This window comes from Mytilus galloprovincialis, chromosome 10, assembly GCF_965363235.1.
Source record: "Mytilus galloprovincialis chromosome 10, xbMytGall1.hap1.1, whole genome shotgun sequence".
NCBI lineage: Eukaryota > Metazoa > Mollusca > Bivalvia > Mytilida > Mytilidae > Mytilus > Mytilus galloprovincialis.
In genome coordinates, this window is record NC_134847.1 from 33,395,403 (window position 1) to 33,419,294 (window position 23,892).

The 23,892-nt window shown below is 31.4% G+C and overlaps 1 protein-coding gene across 6 annotated transcripts in view; it reads right to left on the reverse strand.

The window, feature by feature from the left end:
- LOC143047425 (dynein axonemal heavy chain 1-like) overlaps positions 1 to 23,892 on the reverse strand; it is a 125,123-nt gene that overhangs the window by 11,969 nt on the left and 89,262 nt on the right. For 5 of the 6 annotated variants that reach the window (XM_076220482.1, XM_076220481.1, XM_076220478.1 and 2 more), the window contains 6 exons: positions 21,082 to 21,252; positions 17,195 to 17,325; positions 14,829 to 14,973; positions 10,694 to 10,789; positions 6,426 to 6,536; positions 4,330 to 4,341 (listed from right to left, as the gene is read on the reverse strand). In XM_076220482.1, the coding sequence (XP_076076597.1) occupies positions 4,330 to 4,341; positions 6,426 to 6,536; positions 10,694 to 10,789; positions 14,829 to 14,973; positions 17,195 to 17,325; positions 21,082 to 21,252 (666 nt within the window). The remainder of the gene's footprint in view (positions 1 to 4,329; positions 4,342 to 6,425; positions 6,537 to 10,693; positions 10,790 to 14,828; positions 14,974 to 17,194; positions 17,326 to 21,081; positions 21,253 to 23,892) is intronic. The other variant, XM_076220483.1, reaches the window with a different exon arrangement.

Genomic DNA, 23,892 nt, shown 5'->3' on the forward strand with positions numbered 1-23,892 from the left:
ATAGGGTTTATTTTTTAACTGTATTTACTTTATTAAAATCCCTTGCCCTAGCTGTGCATTGAATGATGTTAAAATATCGTAGTCAAAAAAAAAGGAAAGAAAATAAGACTATAAAAGACTAGTGATAAAATTATGGGAAGATCCTGTACAACTTCTAAGAACATGTCCTGAAACATGGTGAATAACTTGATAACCTTGACCTTGTAAAAATCTACACAAAAAACTTCAGATTTCCTTGTTAATATTATATGACCTTTATATGTTGTACCGTAGTAAATTCTTAGTGTATATCTAAATGTCATAAGTAAACTGTATTTGCATGATAATGTTTGCCAAAACAAATTTCTTCAAAAATGTAAATCTGAAGTCAAAGTGTTATTAATGATAAGTGAAAATAACAGTTTGACAAACAAGATTATATCTAATAATTTCATGTCACAATCTTCCTTTGAAATATGTATAGTTATAATATGTGATTTATTATTTATTATGTAAAATGCACTTTGTGCATAAAATTTTAGTTGCATAATTTCATGTGAAAGTTTGTCTTGATTCCTTTAGTAATTATGTTGACATGTTTTTATGATAATAACTATGAAACCTGTTGCTTTTAAAAAAAAAAGTCAATATGTATACGTCAACCTTAGGCTTAAAACTTTTTTTTATGTTAATAATTAATTCAACTGAGAATTCAACTGAATTAAAATTTATCTCTCAGTGTTTTTCATTGGCATGTGTGTGGAGGACAATATTTTCTTTTTATTGTAAATCATGACAATTTGGGAATGTTGAGAGTTGTGTTCAATATAAAGTGATGAGAAAAAATTAATAAATAGATTCCCAGACGTATTATTTCTATTATTTCTTAAAGAATAATAATGATTCAAAACATCCACGTATGTACCTTCTTTCAAAAATTAATAAAATTAATCTAGAAATAATTAATCAGGCATTGAGAACTCTATATCAACTATCATCTAAAACCGTATTTACTTTTATTAAAATCCCTAGCTCTGTACTTTGAATGAAGTAAAATCAGTGTAGTTGAACACAAAATAAAAATAAGAATGTGTCCCAAGAACACGGATGCCCCATCCGCACTATCATTTTCTATGTTCGGTGGACCATAAAAATGGGATAAAAACTCTAATTTGGCATTAAAATTAGAAAGATCATATCATAGGGAACATGTGTACTAATAATTATAAGTTTCAAGTTGATTGGACTTCAACTTCATCAAAAACTACTTCGACCAAAAACTTTAACCTGAAGAGGGAAAGATGGACGAACAAATAGACAACGAACGAACGAACAGATGAAGGAACAGAAGGACACACAGACCAGAAAACATAATGCCCATAAATGGTGCATAATAATGAAATAAGACCATGAAGACGGGTAATCAAATTATAAGGAGATCCTGTACAACTTCTTAAAACATGTCCTGATGAATTGCTAACCTTGACCTTGTATAAAACTACACAAAAACCTAAGATTTCCTTGTTAACTAAATTTGACCTAAGGATGTAGGAAATTCTTAGTGAATATTTGAATGTCACAAGTAAACTGTAATTGCAAGATATTTTGCACAATATTACGGACCAATGTAAAGTTGTACTATCTGAGAAGTACCAGAGAGCATACTCTTGGTCAGCTATAAAACCATGATAAAGACAAAGGGAAAACAGAATTGTGGCCTTATAATGGGAAAATTAATGTCTGTTAACAAGAATGTGTCCATAGTACAGATACCCCATCAGCACTATCATTTTATATGTTCAGGGGACCTTGAAAATGGAGTAAAAACAAAAAAAAAAGATCATATCATAGGGCGCATTTGTACTAAGTTTAAGGTTAATTGAACTTCAACTTCATCAAAAACTACCTCAACCAAAAATTTTAACTAGCAGCAGGACTGACAGACGAATAAACAGATGGACGCACAGACCAGTAAAACATAATGCCCATAAATGGAGCATAATAAACGGGGCATAAAAATCATAGAATTACTATATAACATTATACATGGACAACAAATATGCACATTACCAAAAAAAAAATCTTCAAAATGTAAACCTAAAGTCAAAGTAAAATGCATAAAATTTTAGTTGCATAATTTCATGTGAAAGTTTATCTTTATTCCTTTAGTAAGTAATCATGTCAACATGTATTTATAATACACATGTAATAAATTTAACTCTGAAATGATACTTATTCCATAACATTTTTCTGTGGGAACACAATTTTTGTGGTTTTATAGTACTGAGATGAAACTGTATACAAGTTATATTTAGCTAGATCTGCATCTTTGAATTTTTCCCTCCCATAGCAAAATTGTTCCAGACAACAAAAAGGGAATTCCCCCAGATTTTATTGAATTTGCACCTGACCTCCCCCATAGGTGTTCTGCAAGTCACAAACATGTATGTATTTTATTTATCATTATCCTTTGATTCAACATGAATAAGCTATTAAATGTTTGAATTGTATGGAAGATAGAGATCAGATTACAATTACAAATAATATGGCCTCTGGTCGCCTCAGGTGTTTGACAATAGTCTGGAAGTATTGCATCATCTGTGACTGCTTGCCTGCTGTGAATTCATCATTGTTTTGGGGGATCAGTCTCAAAAGATAGGGTGAATCACAAATATAAATGTTCAACTAATTTCATTAGGTCAAATAGGCTTGTAAGCAGAGTACTTTAACAAAACCATGAAATCAAATATTGATGAAATTGATTTTTCCCCCCTCATTCTATGAAAATTGGTACCCTCTAAAATATAATTGCACCTTATCTAAAAATTATAAAAAAGTCAAAAGTCAATGTCTCTTCCAAGCTCTAATACTGTAAATTCAGACATTATTGCGTGCATTTATTATTGCGATTTTGTCATTTTAGACTTTTAAATGTGATTCTAATTTTTACGATTTTGAGAAAAAATCCTGTTTAATTCATATAAAATATTTCAAAAGTTTAAATTATTGTGTTTAAGACTCTGTCGTATTAATCGCAATAATAAAAACCTCTCATTAATTTCTGAATTTAGAGTAATTAAAATCTCTAATATACGCTCCTGTCAGACAGTATTGTAAACTACTACTTCTTCAACAGCCATTTAATCTTTAAAAAAGCTAAAAGATAAGCACTTCAGAAGCATACTGTTACAGGAAATAGTTAAAATTGACGGAAAAGTATGTATCAATAAAAGCAGGAAACAAGGAATCGTTAACTTCCTGAGTATGAGTTCAGGGGAAATAACTGTAGCATGATACCTTCCGGAAACTTTTTCCTCTTATAATCAATCTTGTTAACTGTATCTGACTGCCACCTCGCCTCACATACAGTACATGGTATTATTAGAAATATTTTTCTCAGAATACTTTTAATACTTATCATTTAAACTAGACTATATTTAAATGATATGCTAGAGTTCAATTAAGAATTTCTTATATCAAATTATGTGCATGATATTTTCTAAAAAAATGTCCGATGTTATTTTGGATCAGTGAAATGAGTGTAATACACAACATATTTTTAATAACACGCTAAGCAAAATTTCAAATTGGTTCAAATTGTACATGATGATAAAATATTCAAATACTTTTAGCCAAATATTGATTGAAAACTTTGTAATCCTGTGTTCATTGACAGATGTACTAAGACCTATTGAAACATAACTTTCTGTCCTCACGTTTTGTAAAATTAGACCAAAATCTTTTTTGTTTTTTTGTTGTTCTTTTTTAACTTAAGATTTATTAAACATTCCAGCTTCAGAGAAAATGAGTGCATGCTTTTAATTAAACTCTGATCAAATACTCTTGATCAACAGTCATTCAATTAATTTCAAAAGAAATCTATCATAATATACCAAATAGTAAAAATGTTATAATATACTCTATTGTACAAATATTGTATAACCATTTTAATTCAAATTCAAATTGTAACAATTTTATAATATACTGCTATGTATAAATGTTTTATTATTATTTTACGCTAAACTAATTTCTACTGTATATGCAAAATATAAAAATCTACATCTAAAAACTAATAAATAAATGCTAACTGAATATAACATAGAAAACAAACTCCTTTCATGCAAAGTGTTCTAAATATAATAAAAATACTATAATCCACTCAGCAGAGTGAAAGTCTGATTATATAATTCACTTGACAGAGTGAAAGTCTGATTATATAATCCACTTAGCAGAGTGAAAGTCTGATTATATATGAATATATGACCAAGAAAATCCCAAGCATAAAGTTTTTCTATAAATAGTATTTTGACCTCTTAATGTCATATATTGTTCTATCATGCTAGTTTTTACCTTTGGTAAAATCTAAAATTGACATTTTAATAATAAGTAAATTGTTATAATTAATTAACAGAATAATCTTTAAAATTAACTGCATGTCAAACAACTGAGGTACTGTTTACCTCAGAGTGTACAAGTAAACAGCTACATCAATCTTAATAGCTGAACCTGATAAATCTTTTGTTTCATAATTATAGTTAAGTCACTTGATTATATGATCTTGTATTGTCTTAAACACTATTGTAGGTGGGGCATAAAAATTTCACTTAATTTATATGACCCCTTGGTAAATTGAAGCTTTGGGTTGGGAAGGAGGGTTTTAAGTCTATCGACAGTTTTTTTTTTATTAACTACTGTAGATCTGACTGATAGTTTTGTGTGTACCATGACCATACATATACATGACCTTGATCTATTGTTTACAAACAGTTGTAATTCTGCTATGGAGATGTGTGTCGACAGCCGTTACTATTCACTGAATGGCACACATAAGTGTCACAAATGACAAATGAAAAATTAATTAGGAAGTACGGATAAAATATGTAAATGTTGCTGGATTAGACATATTGGGCTCCTGTAGGTTATCCCCCTTAGGTTACAAGGTTACATTTACAAATTGCACCTGGTAACTTTTAAGCAAACTATACAGTTCTAAAATAATTCAATTCCTGCTTAAAGATATTCTAAAGAGTACCAGGTCCTCTTAAATGAGACTTCAAGTTGCAAGGTTGTCTGCCAAACCCCCAAGGTCGCAGGTCCCATAGTAGGAAATAAACCATTTTCCTATAACAATCATTAATTGATGTGACAGAAAAAAGTGACTGTTAGCAAATGCCATAAGCCATGATAAGGTAACACTGTGGCAAAATTAGGGGAAGTTATAGTAAAGTCCCAGAACTGGAAATTGATTACCAGTATTACAGTGGCATTTTGCTTCCTTAAGGTGGTACCTAACACTACAGGGAGATAACTTTGTAAAATAAGCTAAACATTTTAATTACCTTGCGTTGTTAAGGGAATATTAAGCTTCTCAATGATCAAAATTAGTCTTTGTCAAACTGCTATATAACCAGTGTAATTTTTCTGATAAATTGGTTGGTTCAAATTTTTTGAAATTTTTATATTTTTGTCAAAGGGTCAAAGTAAATACTTCGCCAAAATTTTATGAAAATTAAATGAGCCAAATTAATTTTAGTGAAGGTGTTGGGTACCACCTTAACAGAATCCAGAGCAGCAAATGAAGATCGAAACAAAGACTTGTATGCCTATAATGAAACCATAAATGGATATTATAAAGTGAGGATGCTCCTGTGAGACTTGCAATATCTCTTATTTGGATATGGAAAGTTAAAACCTCTGGTGAAACACGCAATGGTCCTTTTTTTATATTGGAAATTCAGGACATCTTGTGAATCCGGCAACAAATGTGCAATAGCCCTTATTTTTGTAATTTTCCATTCAGGACCTCCTGTGAACAATGTAATAGCCCTTATTTGCTTATTGAAAATTCAGGATCTGTTATAAATCCCCAATTAGCCTTTTATTTTGTATTGGAAATTCAAGACCTCATGAGAATCACATAATAGCGCTTATTTGAATATTGGAATTTAAGGAAGCAAAATATGAAAAACATGCATTACATAAGGGTATGGTTATGTTCGAATTTGATTGGTTTTTGATTGTTAGATCAATGAATGAAGGGAAGGTTTGAGTAATAGCTGCTCATGATACATAGTGTGATGGATAGTGGATCTTATATGTCATAGTACACTAATATACACGGGACAAAACAAAACTTTGAGATGATCTCGTTCCCTAATCCTCTTTCGATCAAAATTAGTTGTTTGATTTTGAATAAAATTAAGAAAATTTGTATAAATGAATGATATTTTTAATGTTTTCCGAAATGACTCACTTCTACAAATCCTTTCCCAGTACTTCACTATCAAAATACAAAATGCAAAAAGAACACAAATGCAAATTTCACATCTATTTCAAAAATTGCACCCTTTGGAAAATAAGCAAATGAAAAATTTTTGAAAACATTTTCAAAATCTGTTTAAATTACCCATAATCCCATTTTTTTTGCATACAAATGAAGTCTTTACCTTGAATCCAAATGAGATAGTATCAATGGAGATAATCTTCCTTCTAGCGTAATTCTGAAGGGTACCAGTCAAGAAGGCTTGTGGGAAAAAGAAACCAGATATCCAGTAACACTGAAAACAAAATGGTTGACATAATGAATTTTTATAATAACTAGTAGTAGAAATCTTACCATATAAGTAGTTAGTTAAAAAACAAAACAATAAATTTGGTAATCATGCACCATAAAATGTAATATTTATCAGTCAATAATACTATTTCTTATAAAGTCTGTCTAGAACATTTACCTAACGTGGATACCAACTATAGATTTGCACACTGCAAGTTACAAAGTATTGATAGTCAATTTTTCTTCTGTGGCAGATACCTTGCATACATTTTTTATTTGAGGTGGTACCTAACACTACAGGGAGATAACTCTGTAAAGTCAGCTTAACGTTTTAATTATGTTGTGTTGTACAAGGAATATGAAGCTTCTCAATGATCAAAATTGGTGTTTGTCAAATTGCTATATAACCAGTGTATTTTTTCTGACAAAACGGTTGGTTCAAATTTTTCAAAATTTTTCTATTTTTGTTTAAGTGTCAAAGTAAATACTTTGACCAAATTTTATGAAAATTAAACGAGCCAAATTTATTTTAGTAAAAGTGCTGGGTACCACCTTAACTTGAATTAGGTTAAACAAATAGCACAAGAACGTGAAAAAGTATGAATGTAAAATTTTCCTTTTTTTTGTAAAAATACCATACAAAAGTTGATATATCTCAAACGAGACTTAAACTTACTGTTGGATTTCCATTATCAATACCATACAACAGTTGATATATCTCAAACGAGACTTAAACTTACTGTTGGATTTCCATTATCAATACCATACAAAAATTGATATATCTCAAATGAGACTTAAACTTACTGTTGGATTCCCATTATCAATACCATACAAAAGTTGATATATCTCAAATGAGACTTAAACTTACTGTTGGATTTCCATTATCAATACCATACAAAAATTGATATATCTCAAATGAGACTTAAACTTACTGTTGGATTCCCATTATCAATACCATACAGAAGTTGATATATCTCAAATGAGACTTAAACTTACTGTTGGATTTCCATACAAAAGTTGATATATCTCAAATGAGACTTAAACTTACCATTGGATTTCCATTATCAATACCATACTAAAGTTGATATATCTCAAACGAGACTTAAACTTATCAATACCATACAAAAGTTGATATATCTCAAAGGAGACTTAAACTTACTGTTGGATTTCCATTATCAATACCATACAAATGTTGATATATCTCAAACGAGACTTAAACTTACTGTTGGATTTCCATTATCAATACCATACAAAAGTTGATATATCTCAAACAAGACTAAAACTTACCTTTGGATTCCCATTATCAATACCATACAAAAGCTGATATATCTCAAATGAGACTTAAACTTACTGTTGGATTTCCATTATCAATACCATACAAAAGTTGATATATCTCAAATGAGACTTAAACTTACTGTTGGAATCCCATTATCAATACCATACAAAAGTTACTATGTCTCAAACAAGACTAAAACTTACCGTTGGATTCCCATTATCAATACCATACAAAAGCTGATATATCTCAAATGAGACTTAAACTTACTGTTGGATTTCCATTATCAATACCATACAAAAGTTGATATATCTCAAATGAGACTTAAACTTACTGTTGGATTTCCATTATCAATACCATACAAAAGTTGATATATCTCAAATGAGACTAAAACTTACTGTTGGATTTCCATTATCAATACCATACAGAAGTTGATATATCTCAAATGAGACTTAAACTTACTGTTGGATTTCCATACAAAAGTTGATATATCTCAAATGAGACTTAAACTTACCATTGGATTTCCATTATCAATACCATACAAAAGTTGATATATCTCAAACGAGACTTAAACTTATCAATACCATACAAAAGTTGATATATCTCAAAGGAGACTTAAACTTACTGTTGGATTTCCATTATCAATACCATACAAATGTTGATATATCTCAAACGAGACTTAAACTTACTGTTGGATTTCCATTATCAATACCATACAAAAGTTGATATATCTCAAACAAGACTAAAACTTACCGTTGGATTCCCATTATCAATACCATACAAAAGCTGATATATCTCAAATGAGACTTAAACTTACTGTTGGATTTCCATTATCAATACCATACAAAAGTTGATATATCTCAAATGAGACTTAAACTTACTGTTGGAATCCCATTATCAATACCATACAAAAGTTACTATGTCTCAAACAAGACTAAAACTTACCGTTGGATTCCCATTATCAATACCATACAAAAGCTGATATATCTCAAATGAGACTTAAACTTACTGTTGGATTTCCATTATCAATACCATACAAAAGTTGATATATCTCAAATGAGACTAAAACTTACTGTTGGATTCCCATTATCAATACCATACAAAAGTTACTATGTCTCAAACAAGACTAAAACTTACCGTTGGATTCCCATTATCAATACCATACAAAAGTTGATATATCTCAAATGAGACTTAAACTTACTGTTGGATTTCCATTATCAATACCATACAAAAGTTGATATATCTCAAATGAGACTAAAACTTACTGTTGGATTTCCATTATCAATACCATACAGAAGTTGATATATCTCAAATGAGACATAAACTTACTGTTGGATTTCCATACAAAAGTTGATATATCTCAAATGAGACTTAAACTTACCATTGGATTTCCATTATCAATACCATACAAAAGTTGATATATCTCAAACGAGACTTAAACTTATCAATACCATACAAAAGTTGATATATCTCAAAGGAGACTTAAACTTACTGTTGGATTTCCATTATCAATACCATACAAATGTTGATATATCTCAAAGGAGACTTAAACTTACTGTTGGATTTCCATTATCAATACCATACAAAAGTTGATATATCTCAAATGAGACTTAAACTTACTGTTTGATTCCCATTATCAATACCATACAAAAATTGATATATCTCAAATGAGACTTAAACTTACTGTTGGATTCCCATTATCAATACCATACAAAAGTTGATATATCTCAAATGAGACTTAAACTTACTGTTGGATTCCCATTATCAATACCATACAAAAGTTACTATGTCTCAAACAAGACTAAAACTTACCGTTGGATTCCCATTATCAATACCATACAAAAGTTGATATATCTCAAATGAGACTAAAACTTACTGTTGGATTCCCATTATCAATACCATACAAAAGTTACTATGTCTCAAACAAGACTAAAACTTACCGTTGGATTCCCATTATCAATACCATACAAAAGTTGATATATCTCAAATGAGACTTAAACTTACTGTTGGATTTCCATTATCAATACCATACAGAAGTTGATATATCTCAAATGAGACTTAAACTTACTGTTGGATTTCCATACAAAAGTTGATATATCTCAAATGAGACTTAAACTTACCATTGGATTTCCATTATCAATACCATACAAAAGTTGATATATCTCAAACGAGACTTAAACTTACTGTTGGATTTCCATTATCAATACCATACAAAAGTTGATATATCTCAAACGAGACTTAAACTTACTGTTGGATTCCCATTATCAATACCATACAAAAATTGATATATCTCAAATGAGACTTAAACTTACTGTTGGATTCCCATTATCAATACCATACAAAAGTTGATATATCTCAAATGAGACTTAAACTTACTGTTGGATTCCCATTATTAATACCATACAAAAGTTGATATATCTCAAATGAGACTTAAACTTACTGTTGGATTTCCATTATCAATACCATACAAAAGTTGATATATCTCAAATGAGACTTAAACTTACTGTTGGATTCCCATTATCAATACCATACAAAAGTTGATATATCTCAAATGAGACTAAAACTTACTGTTGGATTCCCATTATCAATACCATACAAAAGTTACTATGTCTCAAACAAGACTAAAACTTACCGTTGGATTCCCATTATCAATACCATACAAAAGTTGATATATCTCAAATGAGACTTAAACTTACTGTTGGATTTCCATTATCAATACCATACAAAAGTTGATATATCTCAAATGAGACTTAAACTTACTGTTGGATTCCCATTATCAATACCATACAAAAGTTGATATATCTCAAATGAGACTAAAACTTACTGTTGGATTCCCATTATCAATACCATACAAAAGTTACTATGTCTCAAACAAGACTAAAACTTACCGTTGGATTCCCATTATCAATCCAACTCTGAATGAAAACCATCCTCTGTTCCAGATCTGTTACCCACTGTGCTAAAGGTTTCAGTGAAGGATACGCCTGAAATAAAGACATAAAATGCAATAAAACAGTCTTCTGTGTGAGCCAAGGCTCCGTGTGAAAGGCCGTTTTTTGACCAATAAAGACATAAAATGCAATAAAACAGTCTTCTGTGTGAGCCAAGGCTCTGTGTGAAAGGCAGTACTTTTACCAATAAAGACATAAAATGCAATAAAGCAGTCTTCTATGTAAGCCAAGGCTCTGCGAGGAAGGCTGTACTTTGACAAATAATGGTTTACTTTTACAAATTGTGACTTGGATGGAGAGTTGTCTCATTGGTACTCATACCATATCTTCTTATTTCCAATTAAATTGTTTTTTTCAACTAGTTCCTATAAACATGAGGTAACACATAAATTTGCTACATTATTCTATTAAATCTTAATACTTTGACATGAAACTGTATTGTGTTACTTTCATTGTCATTTTTTTAGCTAGATAGTTTAAAAAGAATGACTAATTCAGGAAAAACAAGAATGTGTCCCAAGTACACAGGATTTCCGTTGGCGGTCGCCATTTTCGCAATTTGCGAAAAAATAGTAATTGTGGCGATAAAAATTCGTCATTTGCGAAAGAATTTGGCGAAAGAAATATATAACGATTTATTTTCCTCCATCTTGTTTATTTACTTTTTTTCGAGTTTCTCGGACTTTACCCGATCAGACAATACTCGGAATTCACCTTGACCTCATTAAGATTTGGACAGAAAATCAATAATCAGCTGATTGCATTTATAGCTATAGACAACAAAGGACTAATTAATAAAGGTGTTGATTGAATTGTTTGACAAAATGATATGGTTAAATGGCTTCCGCTAAATGTCACATACAGAATTGTTTTACCACTTTGCGACACACTTGTTTGGAGCAAACTTTTGACGTCTCCTCTCCTTTTAAAGATAGTTTAAAAAAGAAAGCTGTTGCTGTGACGAAAAATGTTCAAAATCAGAATTTATCTCCGATTTAAAACTATAATTATCCTTTGACTTTAATATAGGTAATTGAGTAGTTGACACACGTGTTTCAAGCATAGTTTTACGTCTCATCCTTTTCATTTACGATGGTCAAGAAAAGAAAACAGTCGTTATGAAAAAATCTATCCAAAAGGTTGTGAACAACCCCTCGAATGAGAGTAACCCTTCAATGTAATGACTTCACATGAAATGAGGGATCAATTTCATGTGATAAAAGCTTTTGTCTTGTTGTACAAACCACTTCTTAGTACAAAAGGGCACATCCTGTAGTATTTTTCTTTTAAAGAAACTTTCCCTACGAACTATACTGGTATTATATAATCAAAACATATCTATTAATTTTGTTATATTCCAGGACTACTGTAAATTCAGAAATTATTGCGTGCATTTATTATTGCGATTTTGTCATTTTAGACTTAAATGCGATTTTAATTTTTACGATTTTGAGGAACAAGAGTGCACACGCTGAAATGTCTCGCCTTCTTTACTAATCATTGATATTATGTTGATAGCCCTAAGTATAAAGCTTTATTACAACTGTCTCATAAACTTAACATTAACCAAGATAACTAAACAAAGACCAATGAACCATGAAAATGAGGTCAAGGTCAGATGAACCATGCCAGGCAGACATGTACAGCTAACAATGCTTCTATACAATATATATAGTTGACCTATTACTTATAGTTTAAGAAAAATATAACAAAACACAAAAAATTAACACTGTGCAATGAACCGTGAAAATGAGGTCATGGTCAAAAGAAACCTGCGCTACTGACATAAAGATCATAAAATATTTCCATACACCAAATATAGTTGACCTATGGCATATAGTATTAGATAAATAGACCAAAACTCAAAAACTTAACTTTGACCACTGAACCATGAAAATGAGGTCAAGGTCACATGACATCTGCCCGCTAGACATGTACACCTTACAATCATTCCATACAACAAATATAGTAGACCTATTGCATATAGTATGAAAAAAAACAGACCAAAACAAAAAAATTTAACTATAACCACTGAACCATGAAAATGAGGTCAAGGTCACATGACATCTGCCCGCTAGACATGTACACCTTACAATCATTCCATACAACAAATACAGTAGACCTATTGCATATAGTATGAAAAAAACAGACCAAAACACAAAAATTTAACTATAACCACTGAACCATGAAAATGAGGTCAAGGTCAGATGACACCTGCCAGTTGGACATGTACACCTTACAGTCCTTCCATACACAGAATATACAAGCCCTATTGCTTATAGTATCTGATATACGGACTTGACCACCAAAACTTAACCTTGTTCACTGATCCATGAAATGAGGTCGAGGTCAAGTGAAAACTGTCTGACAGACATGAGGACCTTGCAAGGTACGCACATATCAAATATAGTTATCCTATTACTTATAATAAGAGAGAATTCAACATTACAAAAAATCTGAACTTTTTTTTCAAGTGGTCACTGAACCATGAAAATGAGGTCAAGGACATTGGACATGTGACTGACGGAAACTTCGTAACATGAGGCATCTATACACAAAGTATGAAGCATCCAGGTCTTCCACCTTCTAAAATATAAAGCTTTTAAGAAGTTAGCTAACACCGCCGCCGCCGGATCACTATCCCTATGTCGAGCTTTCTGCAACAAAAGTTGCAGGCTCGACAAAAACCTGTTAAATTCATAAAAATATTTCAAAATGCGAGTTTAAATTATTGCGTTTGCAACTCAGTCGCATTTTTCGCAATAATAAAAACCTCGCATTAATTTCTGAATTTACAGTAATATCTTCTTTATTATTAAAAGTATAGTGGCCCCAACATTTAGAAAAGTTTTAAGTTAAAAAAAAATTGTTGTTTTCAAGTAAATGTTTAGCGTTTATTCATTAAAATGTTCACTCTAAAATAAGTTTGAGAGAATGATCATAGACACAATGGGGCAAAATCATCTTATTTAAGGAAGGGGGGGGGGGGGGGGGGGGGTGAAAAAAGTTAATTTCTAAATGAAAAATATAGTTTTGTTACTTGGCGAAAAAAATAATAAAGTGGCGAAAAATATATTATTTTGGCGAAAGAGGTGGCGAAAAATATAATTGACGCAGGGGAAACCCTGCAAGTACATGAATGCCCCATCCACACTATCATTTTCTATGTTCAGTGGACCGTGAAAAAGGGATAAAATCTCCAATTTGGCATTAAGACTAGAAAGATCATATCATAGGGAACATGTTTACTAAGTTTCAAGTTGATTGGACTTCAACTTTATCAATAACTACTTGGACGAAAAACTTTAACCTGAAGCAGGACAGACGGAATAAAGAACGGACAGGCAGACCAGAAAACATTAATTCCCCTAAATGGGGCATACTGTATAGGGCATAAAAAGAAACCTTCAGCTCTAACATTTGACATCTTGACCAATCAGTGTCATTCAAAAATAGTATATTTCCATAATACATCCAATTTCTATATTGGTTCATTGAATTTTAAGTGATAACAAGAATATGTCCATAGTACACAGATGCCCCAATGGCATTATCATTTTCTATGTTCAGTGGACCATGAAATTAGGGTGAAAACTCTCGTCTGGCATTAAAATTAGAAAGATCATATCATAGGGAACATGTGTACTAAATTTCAAGTTGATTGGACATCAACTTCATCAAAAAATAACCTTGCCCAAAAACTTTAACCTGAAGCGGGATGGACGAACAGACGGTACGACAGACGAACAGACGAAGGAACAGAGGCACAGACCAGAAAACATAATGCCCATAAATGGGGTATAAAAAATATTACTGTACCGGTACTTATATCATGAACACTTTTTTTCTTATGTATATTTACCATATAAGATTTTAAAATTTTAACAAAATATTATTATAATAAAAAATAAATGTGGCATGATTGCCACTGAGACAATTATCCACTAGACATATCAAATTAAGTAGAAGCAAGTATAGATCACCATACAGCCTTAGCTTAACTTATACAGTAACTGAAATTAAGACTGATTACTTTTTTACCCAAGAATCACGGCACTGGAAATATTCCTACCTTTTTAGCCCACATGTTAGGCACACTGTTGTCATATAGGCTATTAGCCATCATTTCTAATTCCTGAGACAAGACCACCAATCCTTTCAGGGCTTTAAGCAGATTCTGTAAACTGCCGTGTATAGCTTCTAAAAGCCTGTTGTATCTGTAAAAAAAAATTAAGCAAGGTATAGCTAATATGTATACAATTTTCTTGTTTATTTGTATCAAAATACCTTAAGCTATGGCCATACAAAGTTATACAATTAGTATTCATCACCTTTATAATTTTTCTATATAATTCACAATAAAAAGATATGTTTTGGAATCTGTGGTTGGATTTTTTATAAACCATGTGTTGAAAGACACAAATTTGTATGAACTGTATAAGTTTAGTTAGGTTATAATTCTATTTTCATTTGTTTTTTATTTCTCCTGAAGGGAACATGTATATATGAGCTGAGGCCCACCTCTGTGTGTGGGTTTTCTCCCACTGCTGCAGATTCATTGTGGGCCTTTGGCTTTTATCTGTATGCTGTCTCTTACATATTCCCCATTTCCATTCTTATTTTAAAAATATCTTTTCACAAATTAATTTAAAAAAAAAATGCTTGTGTTTATATATATCATCAGGAAATGAGAAGGTTACAAGATATTTAACAAAATAAACTTGTAGCAATTCTGCTTCTTTTGGTAGCAGGTTCCATTTTACATAATTTTATTGTTATGAAATATATAGCAAAAAGATGTAGGTGAAAAATACTACTTGCAACATTACACTAAAAGGTCATACCAATTTGCATTAAATACAATATCCGTATCACTGAGTGTAACATAGTTTTTTATTCTGAATCACTGAGTGTAACACAGCTTTTTATTCTGTAAGTTGTTAGAAATTTTATGTTACTACAACTGTCTACTAAGTGTGATATCTAGTCCCATTGACACTTTAAGTGACTTCAATGTACTAATAAAGATGTTTTTCTTTTGAAATGTTAAACAGGAAATAATAATTATACAAATTATGTTATAAATCAAAAACTATCTACATTAGTGTTAACTCTATCTATGAATCTTTTGTCATTTTTTGGGGTTGAAATTAATAAGTACATAGTGAAAATGAAGACAGCTAATAAATAAAAAATATTAATACAAATTTCTTATGAAATTAATGAATATGTTCGAAAAAATATATATGAGATTTTTTTTTTTTTTTAGTTTATATAATGTATATAAAATTGTATTTGATATGTGATCTGTCTTCATTTTTCTACCTCTTTATAAATTGATGTAGCTAATGAGATTTTTTTTTTAATTTCTAATATATATATATAAATTATAAATATAATTAGTACATCTGAACCAGTGACAACTCTACGACATTAGAAATTAAAAAAAAATCTCATTAGCTACAGCAATTTATAAAGATGTATAGAAAAATGTAGACAGATTACATATATACAATTTTAAAGTTAAAACAGTATTATCATGACTATAACATGAATATACATGTATTAGATTTCTCCCCAGTTTTCTGTGACCTTCAACTTTCAATTTATATCTATATTGAAATCACCAAATTAGTTGATATCATCTTATTTCCTATAATGAATGTCATTGAAAAAAGCAATTATGTGGAAAATGATTTTGACACAATGAAAAATACACAGAATTGAAATACTAACATTAGCAATTTAGATAAACACATTATTGTTTATTTTGAACATCATTAAGAATATCACCTATATAGTCACATACCCAATTTTAAAGAATGGAACTGTAAAAATTGCTTTCTGCAGACCAAATTTTAAATCCTTCCCTTTCATAGAAAACAAAGAAAACGTGATGAAATTTGTTTTTTTCCCAATGTCTTTCCGACAAATGCAGTAGACTGGGGTTACTAAACCTGCTTTCAACTAAAGGTGGTACCCAACACTTTCACTAAAATTAATTTGGCTCATTTAAATTTCATAAAATTTTGACAAAGTATATACTTTGTCCCTTTGACAAAAATATAAAAATTTCAAAAAATTTGAACCAACTATTTTTTTCAGGAAAATTACACTGGTTTTATAGCAGTTTTACAAATACTAATTTTGATCATTTAGAAGCTTAATATTCCCTTAACAACACAACGTAATTAAAACTTTTAGCTAAATTTACAGAGTTATCTCCCTGTAGTGTTCCACCTTAAGCTTTTGGAAACGCATGTAATAAATATCAAATTCCTAATAAAGCACACATTGTCATTTTCCAAAAGGTCAAATGATAGACTCAACAAAACATATCAGCCAAAAAGACCACAACTTACCTGATCCCTTCTGTTTATGGATAATGTCATTAACTATCCAAACCTTTCTAACTGTCAGAATAAGACTCAAACTTACCTAATGACTTCCTGTGTTAATACTGTATTCATGGACTGTTCATACAAAACTGGATATTTTTCCACAACATCATTGATGTCAATTGGTTTTGGAACTCTTCCTAAGATGTCTTTAGCACTATCTTCCATTACCTAGATAGAAAATCACATGTCATCAATTGTCTCCCCTAGAATCTGGGTTACCCTTAACAACTTTATCACAAGACTAATGTAAGTGTGTTTTTGACAATGTGCATGTATATAGGACCATCTGCATAGAGTTTACTTTACTAAATGTGTGCTCATGCATGCAATCCAGTTTTTAGATAGGTTGATTTCTGAGTCTGAATACCAATTGTTATCAAAAGTTTTATGATTGCAAGTTCTGGTATGTACATGTAGGAACCTGCTGCATTATTTAGAAAGAGTTACAAAGTTGTGTCGTCACTATCACATAGAAAGATGTCACTGCATGTCACACAATCAATATTAAAAATTTTGAAACATTTCTAAAATTGACACATGAATTGACACAAAATTATCCTTTAAGGCGAAGTGTACGTAATTAAACTACACAATGGATTTTTTTTAAATTTTACATGTAGATTCTGCTTGTAAAAATAAATCAGAAAATAAAATAAAAAAAGGGGGTAACCGTTTTCGTTTTTGAGATACGAGCTGTTGAAGTTAACAGCATCATACACCAAAATTACAAAGGATATATAGGGAAAATCGTGAAATTCGGCAGGAATTGTTACATTTTCAAGATTTTCTATTATATTAGACAATCGATTTTTTTTTAAATTTATGAGACGATTCTGAAATGTCTGAGGAATCGATTGGTGCAAAGAAAGTCCTTAGCAACCGTGCTACTTTTCAAGCTATAACCTGTTAAAGTTGAATCTTGAGTGTAAAAAAACAAAAAACAACGACAACGTTATTGACGTCGCCGCAACAGTTACGACGCTTCATATAGTTCTATACTTGTATGAAATATATACCGTTTTGTTGGAGTTTGTGTTGCTCGGTCTTTAGTTCTTTATGTTACGTCTTGTGTACTATTGTATTGTATTTGTCTTTTATATTCGGGTGCGTGCGGAGATCGCCAAGCTAGAAAACTGTCTGGCACAGGATAACAAATCAATATTTAAGCAAATTTAAGTTGTGTGGTAATTCTTAGTACATTTGGGTAAATTAATCTTATCTTTGTGCCGCATAAGCATCTCTATAATTCAACACATCGCTGAGCCACGACATTATATATTTTATGCATGGCATGCGCTTCTTTTTATCACAATCCAGACCGGCTAGTAACCGTTGTATAACTTTACACGTCTGAAGACGAATATTTGCGTGAAACATTTTTGTATGATTTTTATTTCTGGAAATCAATCTGAAATCTACAACAGTCCTTTCCCGAAAGTAGGGCTGGACCTTTACTTTTATGTGCATTCGGGATTTACACAAATTGTAACCCGAATAATTCAGCCGTATTATTCAGCTAATGTACGAATACTCCATTTCTCGTGTGGGAGAAAATCGGACATGGAAAGGGCTTGAATTATTCGAGCTACTCAAATTGAAACTCGGGAATATATTTCTAGCTGTTCGGAATTCGCGGAAACAAATGATTGTTTTTCGGCATTACGGCATTGAATCAATATGAGAGATACCAATTTTTTCTTTTAACAAATTCGAATACTAGTCAGTTTATAGGACTTTAGTTTGAAATAGGGGCGGAAATCCATTCATTTTATCCAATCAATTTTTTTTTTTTGGGGGGGGGGGTCAACATTGATAGTCAAAAAGCCTTGAAATATTCGATAAAAAACGTTGAATGTAAATTATATGAACTCCAAAGTCTCATATTATAAGACTAGTAAACCACAGGCTTCTCAATTCTTGTATGATCATGAACTAGGTGAAAACCTATAGCTGACCGAGTGCGAGATCCTCATGGATAATCATCGAGGTCGTTAAACACACCTTGCCGTAAACTTGGCTTAAATTTTAAAAAAAATCGAAATGTAATAGTCTGAACACATTTCACCTCTCATTCCACTAAATATCAAATTGCAGTTACAAGTATTACAAAACTTCCCTGACCTCTTTTCTTTAACCATAATAGAGGGAAAGGGGGCGGAGGGATCCAGATTCCGTAATCCCGGGCTTAAAAACACGACATCCCGAGGTTCTGAATTAAAAAAAATTAAATCCCGACTACCCGAAATTCGGAAATAGAATTCCCGGATCCCAAAAGGGTCAATCCCGAAATCCCGAGCTTAAAAACACCCGATCCCGGAGTTCCGATAAAGGTCCTACCCCCCCCCCCCCCTTCCTTCCCCCCGTAATTCTATATTCTATTCATTCAAAATCTTGAATTGAGACTTGATACTTCAAAATTACATTCTCTAATTTTGAATGATGCACACAGCTAGACACAATAAAAGAAAACAGATTTCGCTATATATCTCTTCGAAATTGGAATTTGTGAAAGAAGAAATGGCATGTTATATTTTATCTTACATGTGTACTTTCAATTTCAATATGGTTCTTAATTTAGATTTAGTTTTCCCATAAATTGCGGACGGAATAGAAGACACCTGTTTACTTTCTGCACATGTAGAAAAAGTTGAAAACTGGGAGTTGAAAGACATAATTTTTACTTACTTTTAAGATAAATGTTAGAGTGAGACAACTTTTAAGTTACTGAATAATTTTTGGGGCCTAATTTGTTTATTTTTTGTTTGTTTTCCGTATTTGTTCTTCCGACCAGTAAGTGTTGCACTAGTAGTCAAATTATTCTCTTGGTATCGTCTGATTTCTTGTATGAATATAAATCATGTCCTTAAATTTTCAATTGCACAAAATACGAACATTTCAACGTCTTTTAAATTAAACAATTAAATACACACGTCTTTCATTAATTATTTGTAACCTATTATAAAAGCTTTACGTTGAGTAGCCTACTGTGTTTTCCGTTCAAGACTACGGCTTTTTAAAACGAAATTGTTGGGTCAATTCAGGTTCATTATAATTAATTTGATATCAATAGAAGAAAATTGTTACATGTTTATTTGTTTATTGTTTATAATTTTGTTGTGAGGCGTTTTTTTTTTCTGTTGATATCATAAACACGAAATGCCTTCTCCTACGCGTCTAAAACAAAAAAAAAAACAGTGTTTTTAAATAAGTCAAGCTGCACACAGAACAACGTACAGAATGATTTGTAATTGGAGTTATTTAGATAATTTCTATGAGGTTTAAGACAGCTTAGGAGTGCTTGTTGGATTCATTATAGACCGCAGAAAGTAGTTTCTCTTTTGTGTGTCCTTTCTTGGAGTAAGGGAGATAACTTGCGTAACTAACGACGAACGTTTTTAATCCCGTATTCCGCTAGAGGCGTGCAATTACGTACACTTCGCCTTAACTAGGGGTTTTGGTAAAATTATATATAAACCAGCTGATGTCTTACATCAAAACATACTAATAGATTTGGCACTGACCATATCTTAATACTTATCACAAGCTCTCACAATGAGGTTTATTTTGCATTTTTAATTTCAATGCATGTTTTCATGGAAAAAAATACAGTACAAATTTAAATCAAGAATATGTGTCAATAGGACACCATGTTATATTTTACACATGCTCTTGACCAGTTCTCAAACATGATCCCCAATTTTTGGCCTATAAATTTTAAAAATTACATATAAACCTGTCTAAACCAAATCTTGCATAGACCGAAATCCTGTCTAAACCAAACTTCTTCTTTATTCAAATCATAATTTTTTTTGTTTTTGTGAACCTGATTAACCCAAACATCTGCCAGGAACCCAACAAAATCTTAAAAGTTCAAATGAGGTTTGGTTTAGACAGGTTTCACTGTATACTTTTCAATATACTCACCTCCTCTCTAGATTTTCCTGCGCCAGCTGCTGATTTGGGTTGTAATTTCAGTAAAGATTTCAACAAGGAATATGTCTCATTCTGAGCAAATGTGATGTTGGCGTTTTCATGGAGACCAAACACTTCTGGTGTGTCATTAATAGGCAAGGAACGAATGTATGCCATATATCCCTGTTAACCAATTTAGAATTAGTACATGTACGTAAAAATATTATGAATACATTATCTTCATGTATGATTCCCAAACATTTCCCATCTTTTTTTCTAAAGTTGGAATAAAATTTTCACATTTTTCAAAATAAATTTTCCATTTAAAATCTTAAATCTTTCATAATGCAGTGCAATCAATGCTGAAAACTGAAATACATACAATATATTCTAAAAGAGCATGTACAAACAAATTACTTTTGAAATCTAATACTAATCTAACTTTCTTTTCAAAACATTTTTATTGTCCAGAATTTAATTGAATATCATAATGTATCATTTGAATTGATTAAAGTTATGAAAGTTTTGTAGCTGTAACAATTGGACCTAAAATAAAATTCTTAAAGTTTTTCACAGACATATACACAGGTACTCTTTCTCGATCTTTCTTTTGACATACTTTTACCATACTGCTTCAAATGTGATTAATAAAACAGAAGCTTTTAAACTTAAATTTCACAGTACAAGTATTTTAGTTTTATTAATCAAAAAAAGTTATAAAGGTTATTCTATCATAAAGTGCCATATTTCTTTAGATGGCTATATAAAGAACATTCCCCTAATAGCTAAAATCAAGTATAAAAGAACCAGAAGAATAGAATACAAGATATCCTTTATGTAAATGGTTGTGCATTATACTTAAAGGGCTTATTAATCCCGAGAATAATGTCAATTTACTGCAACAGGTACAATAAAAAGTGTAACACATAATAAATATAGCAAGAAACAAAATTAAAAAGCATGAGATAAAAAATTTAGAAAATTTGAAATAAATTGAAATCATTTCCTGATAAACTGTGCAAAATTTCAAAGACTTTTGGGCACAGAAACTTCATATAATACTGCATTCAACTTGATTCCTTCAGCATTTTATTTTGAAACTAAAGTTGTCAGCCCTTTCCTTAATCGCTTCTTAAAAAAATATTTCATACTCAGTAGTGTCAAACAAACTCATCAATAATGCATCAAACATTCTATTTATAGATATTCCCCTGTGTGGTCTTTGGTTTGTCCCCAAACTGGAATTTTAGCCTTTTGGGCTATTTCGTGGTGTTCAGTTTTTAAGGGTGTTGGAAGTCAGAGTGCCAGGAGAAAACCAGACCCTTGATAGGACTGTCAAATCTAGTCAAATCAGATTGGAGTCAAGTGCACCCGCATGAGCAGGTATCGAAATAACCACCTCAGTGTTGACTGGCTGCTGATTACAGTAGTAACTACTTAGACCACTTGGCCAGCGAAACACCTTCATACTCAGTAGTGTTAAGCAAACTAATTAATAATTTAGTAGTTATCACCTCTGTGGTCTTTGGTTTGTTCCCAAACTGGTAATAGCCATAGACTTTTGCAGCACTTTCTGCTAAACATATGCCATTTATGGCATTTAGATTGAAGAAGATAAAAAAGTTATCAGCTCAAGAGTTAGAACAATGAATTCAGGTTGAATAACCTTCCTGGCAACTGTTACCTTGTTAACAAGTACATTAAAATCAGGAAAAATTGATTGATTGCTGAACTATGTCATATCAGTGCAATACAATTCTATCAGTATGGAAAAATTGATTTAGTATGCCAAACCAGTACAAAGTTGGCTTAAAATACATTTCCCAAAAATACAAAAAATACAATATCCTCCTGAATACTGATAAAAGGTAACCTCCTGCAGGGGCGGATCCAGCCATTTAAAAAAAAAGGGGGGGGGGGTGTTCCCAACACAGGAAAAAGGGGGAATTCCAGCAATATGTCCCCATTCAAATGAATTGGTCTTCCAAACTAGAGGCTCTAAAGAGCCTGTGTCGCTCACCTTGGTCTATGTGAATATTAAACAAAGGAAGCAGATAGATTCATGACAAATTGTGTTTGGTGATGGTGATGTGTTTGTACATCTTACTTTACTGAACATTCTTGCTACTTACAATTATCTCTATCTATAATGAACTTGGCCCAGTAGTTTCAGTGGAAAATGTTAGTTAAAATTTACAAATTTTATGAAAATTGTTAAAAATTGACTATAAAGGACAATAACTCCTTAGGGGTCAATTGACCATTTCCGTCATGTTGACTTATTTGTAAATCTTACTTTGCTTAACATTATTGATGTTTACAGTTTAATCTATCTATAATAATATTCAAGATAATAACCAAAAACAGCAAAATTTCCTTAAAATTACCAATTCAGGGGCAGCAACCCAACAACAGGTTGTCAGATTCATCTGAAAATTTCAGGGCAGATAGATCTTGACCTGATAAACAATTTTATCCCTGTCAAATTTGCTCTAAAGGCTGCGGTTTCAGAGTTATAAGCCAAAATCTACATTTCACCCCTATGTTCTATTTTTAGCCATGGCCGCCATCTTGGTTGGTTGGCCAGGTCACGGGACACAATTTTTAAACTAATTACCCCAATGATGATTGTGGCCAAGTTTGTTTTAATTTGACCCAGTAGTTTCAGAGGAGAAGGTTTTTGTAAAAGATAACTAAGATTTACAAAATGGTTAAAAATTGACTATAAAGGGCAATAACTCCTAAAGAAATCAACAGACCATTTTGGTCCTGTTGACTTATTTGTAGATCTTACTTTGCTGAACATTTTTGCTGTTTACAGTT